We start from the raw sequence: 6146 nt of genomic DNA on the forward strand, positions 1-6146 counted from the left end.
GAAAGGAAAGGCATTCAGCATGTTACTGTGCCTACTGCAATCCCTGCCGATCAGTTCTCCCTCATCTTTCGTCATTGCCTCGTTACCAGCCTGAGCTGTACGCTCTTGGCAGCAAAGAGCATCCTTTTATAGAATACACGTCTGCTATATCCAGCTGAGCGAGGCCCTGGCCTCCAATGACAATTTTTAGGCTCTCATTGATAAAAGTAAAAACAGGCAATTTTACTTCTTACAGTCACAACATCGATCAGGATTTCAAACCCCGGCTGAACACCCCCGAGCTCCTTCCATCCGCTCGTGAGGCTGCCCCAAGCAAAGCTGTCAGCTGGGACACTCTGCAGCGCACTGGGCGAAGAGGAGGCGCTGAGGAAGGCCGCCGGGCTGCTCCCAGTCGCAGGCTCCTGGAGGGAAACGAGGACTCGTAAAGCCAAGGCTAAGGGACCTGCCGCCAGACCTCCTTCCACCTGCCAAATGGCAGCGTTCACACACTTTAAATGGAGAGGCTGTTGGGTATGCAGCATGGGAAATCGCCCAACACTGTTTCCTCTCCAGGTGCCAGGAGTCTCCGTGAAGCCTGGAGCAGGTTTTATCTACCAAGCTGCCTTTTGGAGACGCACTCGTTACTTTTAACCAGACAGCAAGGCAATAAATTCAAAGACTCGGAAACTTCTAAGTCAGACCCCTTCCTGCCATAGGAAGACGGGCACAACAGGAACACTTTATTAGCTGGTGGAGTCCGCAGTCAACAACTGAGATGGGAACAGCATACGCACGCGAGCGTAAGGTGAGTGGCCTAGCTCAGCGCCAGGGACGTCATCGTTGGCGGTGGCCTCAGCGCATCTAGAAGCCTCCCCATGCCCGAGGATTAGGGTACCGCTTCCTAACACACCGCATTCGATCCGCCCGTGGGCTGCTACAGGCACCAACTCTCCTGCGCGGTTAGTTAGGGGGCTGCAGCACCCCTCAACGTTGCAGCTCTGACACCCTCCAGGGAAAGTGCGAGGCTTCTCTTTATTCCCTCCGCAAGCAGGAATTGTGCTCGGAAGGGCAGAGCTGACTCAGCCTCCTGCACCAAGGACAATACGAGCACCCCCCTTCCGCTGCCACGAGCGACTCCAAGGAGACCCAGCTTGAGAAGCCCTACAGCCACACTGCCAGCCTGACTGGGCGATGGGGGTGAACGGCTTCATTTCTGGGGTATCACCAATGCCCGACCTGTCGACAGAGGCCAGCAGGAAGCCCAGGGCTGAACCCCATCCCCAGCAAAACTGCTTGCAACTCCTGGAGCTTGTCACCACCCCAGGAGTTCCAGCCTTTGTTAAAGCCGAAGCTCCACACGCCCTACTCAGCTGCTACTCTGACTAACCCCTTTTTGACAGCACCACCAGGCCAACACCAACACTACCAGTGACACTGTTCAGTTGGGATTCTCCCCAGGACCAGCCAGCCCGGCCGCCAACAGCCTGTTAGGGTGTGCTCACTGCTCTAACACGAGGGAAGTGTGTGCCTGCACCAGGAGAGCGAGCCATCTTCCAGCCAGGTCGCATGGGGCTCAGCAATTAATCTTCCAGGTTCACAAGAAGCACAAAAACTGACTGTTTTGAGATACAAACCTAGTTTACACAGAGAAAACACATTTCCTTTTGGGGAAGCCAGAACAAGCCTGTTTACATTGTCATGGTGTTGTACTGCTGCAACAAAGAACACCCTACAGTGCTTGGTGGCTTCCCCCACCTTCCCAACACCGTTTGCCACACCTGCCACCGCCAAGTGACCGTTTGATAGCAGGGCTGCCCTCAAGGCAGCAGAGCTGCGCGCTCCGCTCACCACCGGTGCGGTGGAACGCGTTGGAAGTCCTGCCAGCACGGGAGCGCAGACAGCTGCGTCCTCTTGCAGGAAGCTGGCAGCTGCAGGCTGCACGGCCCAGCGCCTGCTCCGGGCCCAGCCTTCCAACCTCCGCTGCTGGCACAGCCTCCAAGCCAAGGCTAGTTCTCCTTGTCCTGTTCAAGAAGCTGCAGTGGCTTGTCTCAGGCCTTGCAGAGCCAGGAAGAATGTGTGAGTACCGATGTGGGAAAAGAAATAAGGGGAGTTCAGAGTCACGCATGAAGACTGACCAAAACCAAATCCTTTATTTCCACAACTGCATAAATGTGCTCCAAGTATGTGTCCAACACAAGTTAGAAAAACAGAACATGCCAGTTGCAAACCAGATCAGTTCACCGACGTGCTGACTCCTTGGGATTAGGCTGAGTTACACAAGACCAGTCACAGTAAAAAGATACATTTCAGAGTACAAAGAGTAGCGGGGTGTTAAGCTGTTTCAGCTGCGCACGCACAAGTCAGGCCTCTGGCAGGAACCGCAGAGCGGTTTGTGTCGTGATGCTGGAAGCTCTGTCGCGTCGCTTTAAATGGCGTCGATGTCGATATCGTCGTCTTTGCTGTTTGCAGGCTTCACAGTTTCAACTTTAGGTACACTGGCAGTTGTGGAGTACACCACCTGCAGAGACAGAGACACCGTCACCAATCGCTTGCTCTTCATTTCGCTTTTCTAGCGGACGCACACCCACCACCCCCTAAGACGGGGGCTCTACGCGGGCTACCCGTCGTCAGCCTTCACCCTGCGAGCTGCTGCCACGCGCCTGTGGCGTTACGCGGGTGGCCATGCGATGACGGGGATAGCCAGCACGCCCACAAGGCAGCAGGCGAGGCGTTCTGCTGGTCCCAGGGTACAGGAAGATGAGAAGCAAGCTGGAAATGCAACAAGATGTCAGCATGCGGGAACAGCATGACCCTGGAGCTGCCTGCAGTGAGCAAGCTCTTCCTACCTCTATGTTTTCATCTTCATCCTCTTCTTCATTACCGGAAGATTCCTCTTCAGCTTCCTTTAGCCATTTAATAAATGGTTCTGCTTTGACACGGATTTCTTTGGCAAGCTCCTTGGAAACGTATTTCTTTGAGGCCTGAAAGACCGAAGCACACAGACTCTGCGTGAACACTGAAGCAGCTCACATCACACCCAGATCAGCAAGAGCCCAACTTGGACCTCAAACCTCACCCCACTGCCCACAGCGACCCATTCCCAAAAGGGAGGTTTCTCCCAGGCAGTAACCTATCCCAGATTAGTTGTTTGAGGACAGTTGCACAAGCAGCTACACGAGAACGGAGAAGCCAGATGTAGCATGCTACATTCAGGTAAAATACCACCCCCTACCTTTTCTGCCCAGCCAAGGATGACTTCTTCCTCCAGAAGATCTGCATCATACATTTCCTTCAGAATATGTGGGATCTTGGAAATAAGCTGAGTTTGATGCATGGCTACCACACACTCAAAGCCATGGAGAAGGTACCTCTGAGCCTTCTTGTTGTTGTGACAGAACTACGATTGGGACAAAAGCAAACCCAATTAGATCAGGGTTCCCCCCCCCGCCCCCGCCTTCACAAAGGGCTTCTGCTCCCAACAGTACCAACGTTCCCAACAGCTCACACCATCCCTCCCAGCAGTTCTCCCCAGCCAAGGAGTGGTTTAAACCAAACAGCCATTCAAGGCCGCCTTCCCCAGAGCACCACGCAACCCAGACCCGAGCCAAGCAGTTGCCAGAAGCAGCTGACGAGGCAGCCGCCCCGCAGGGTGCTCAAGAGACCGCTTACACGAAGGAAGTGACGCCTGTATTTCCTTATCTGTTCACGAATCTTCTCATCGAAAAGGACTTCAGTGAGAACCAGCGGGCCCATGGCCTTCACGTCCAGTCTCTCTGCTTCAGCTACAATGTCTTTGTCAGAAGAATCAATGACACCTTCTTCCTTCTTTTTCTAGAGACAGGATGGGCAGGAGTGTTGTAAGGCTGAGGTCTGCACCAACGCACCACTCCCCTCCCCCATCCCCTGGCAGGACCAGGGCTTTGGCACAGGCTCAAGCTTCGCTGCCGTACCAACGCCGTATACAGCTGCGGCCGAGGAGCGACCAAGGCAGCCATCAGAGAACACTCACCTTCACAAAATCAAACAGGATGTTGACTCTCTCCTCCACGGTTCTTTCCAGGTCTTCACTAAGCGTGAGGTTCTTTGCATGGTCACTGATTTCATCCATCCGACGCCTCTGGGCTTCTTCTGTTGTGTCTTCACCCCAGTCATCATCCTCCTCCTCCTCCTAAAGAGCAGGACCATACCAACGGGTTCATGCAGTGTTACTACAAGCTCAGCATTAGGCAAGTGCTGCTTCTAGACACGGATTTGAGAGTGTTTTTATGAACGGGTACTTTGGATTTTTCCCTGAAGAAAGGGTTACACTGATTTGGAAGTCAAAGACGATGGAGAAATCAAGGGCAGATGTAATGGAAGCTGGAGTTGCGTCTGTAGCCGCCTGCAGGGTTACTTCAAGGGCAGTTTCACCACCCTAACTACTACAGTCACAAGGCACACTGCTTTTCAGGGACCTGGACCGTAAAGGGTGTACAGCTGTCACTCAGTAAGGAGCACCAACACCACTGCTGAAGGAGACAGTACATCTATTCCAGTAGTGCTGTTCTGCATACACTAAGAACTTCCAGTACAATGTTGACTTGCAAGGAGTACCAGTGATTTAGAAGCATTAAATCACAGCAAGACACCACACACATCCCCCCTTTCCCTTCTACTTACCACAACCTGTGGAGGAGTAATTTCCTCTGGTGGTGGGGGTGGAAGCGTCTCATTGCTGGACACAGAAACATTCTCTTTGTCCTTGCCTTTTCTGTTCTTCTTCTCCTTTTCTTTCTTTCCTGTACCAGCATCACCACTTTCTGCAAGTGAATGTTAGTGTTTTATTCCACAGACTAGAGAAAGCCAAAGCCCCCGCCAAATCCAAAAGTGGGTTTGGATGCTTTTACTAGCAGCAAGCCGTGTAGTGCCCACTCCCCGGGACATTCAGGGCAGATGTGTATCTGCCAGGGAAACCCCTGGTTCCAGTGAAAGTCATGTTGCTCATCAAAGCATAAGGTTGTCCAAGTCTATATAACAGGTGACCTCACAAAGCAGAGACCCCCGGAATAGGTTAGACTTTTCTGTTCTAGCAAGCTTAAATTGCAGCAGGCAACCAGATGCTTACTACAGAGTGTTGCTTGCACAGAACAAGTATGCTATGGTTCACATTTACTATACTGCTTTGACTTCCTACCCTCTGCTTCACACTGACTGAAAGACAGAACTGCCACGAGCTCCTGCTGACTAGTTCTCCTGCATAAGCAAATCCATCTCTCTCCCAAATACAGGATTACAGGACCACCAGGAAAGAGACTGCTCATATTGAGACCAGGAGCACAGCTACTTCATCCTGACCCACGAACACACTCCTGGAGGACATTGGTGCCTTTTTACACTTTTATTATAGATGCAAGCAATCTGGTTTTCTACTTTGTTAACAGCACCCCCACCAGACAGGAAACACACTTACCAGGTGGGTTTTTGAGAATGAACGTGCAGAGTTTATGGTTTGTGTCAAGCATGCCTCGATAGCCACAGGCTTTGCAAGAGTTGCCTATAGTTTGTTTCTTAGGATTGACATGCTGTAAGAGAGAACAACCTCCAGTTAACACACCACTCACAGAACTGTGCATTAAAGCCTAACCGTGATGTTTACGTTATCACCTCCACAGGATTAAGCCAGAGATTTAAATAGTCTCTATCACCCATAACGGACCAAATTTAGAAGTAGCCATTTATCTCAGAAGCTTTGAGCTGTCAAGAACGTAAAACCTTCCCAAAGGGGATATGTGTACAGGATTTTCTCTTTATGGCTATTCAGGACAGCTAGTATCTTCACACCACTTCCATCAACCCCCAACCAAGTGTTCCCATGTTACTACCACTCCCACAGCAGAACACTCACCAGATCAGTTTCAGGATTCTCACACTCAGGACAGAGAACAAATTTTTTAATGAATCCATCCAACATGTCTTGCAGCTTATTCGCCTCATGAGATCCATTGACAATGTAACGGTCATTCTTAACATCAAACTGGGTCTGTGCTCCCAGCTCACAACCAAAAAATTTGGTAGGATCTGTAAAAAAAGCACAATAACCACCACTGTCCTCACATCTTCACTGTGATTTTTCACAGCAAGTACGTCATCGCTTCTTTCTGTTTATTATTTATTCTGAGATAATTACC

General features: G+C 51.1%; 1 protein-coding gene across 1 annotated transcript; it reads right to left on the bottom strand.

Moving 5' to 3' along the window:
- Nucleotides 1-2103: 2103 nt before the first annotated feature.
- EIF5 (eukaryotic translation initiation factor 5) lies at nucleotides 2104-6036 on the bottom strand (the record flags this gene model as incomplete). The annotated part of the gene is made up of 8 exons (XM_010148766.1): nucleotides 2104-2497; nucleotides 2826-2960; nucleotides 3212-3376; nucleotides 3649-3810; nucleotides 3989-4147; nucleotides 4639-4778; nucleotides 5429-5540; nucleotides 5864-6036. Coding segments are annotated over 8 exons (1139 nt in total), but the record flags the coding sequence as incomplete, so codon positions are not given.
- Nucleotides 6037-6146: the final 110 nt, after the last annotated feature.

Source organism: Eurypyga helias, unplaced genomic scaffold (genome assembly GCF_000690775.1).
Source record: "Eurypyga helias isolate BGI_N326 unplaced genomic scaffold, ASM69077v1 scaffold49533, whole genome shotgun sequence".
Lineage (NCBI taxonomy): Eukaryota > Metazoa > Chordata > Aves > Eurypygiformes > Eurypygidae > Eurypyga > Eurypyga helias.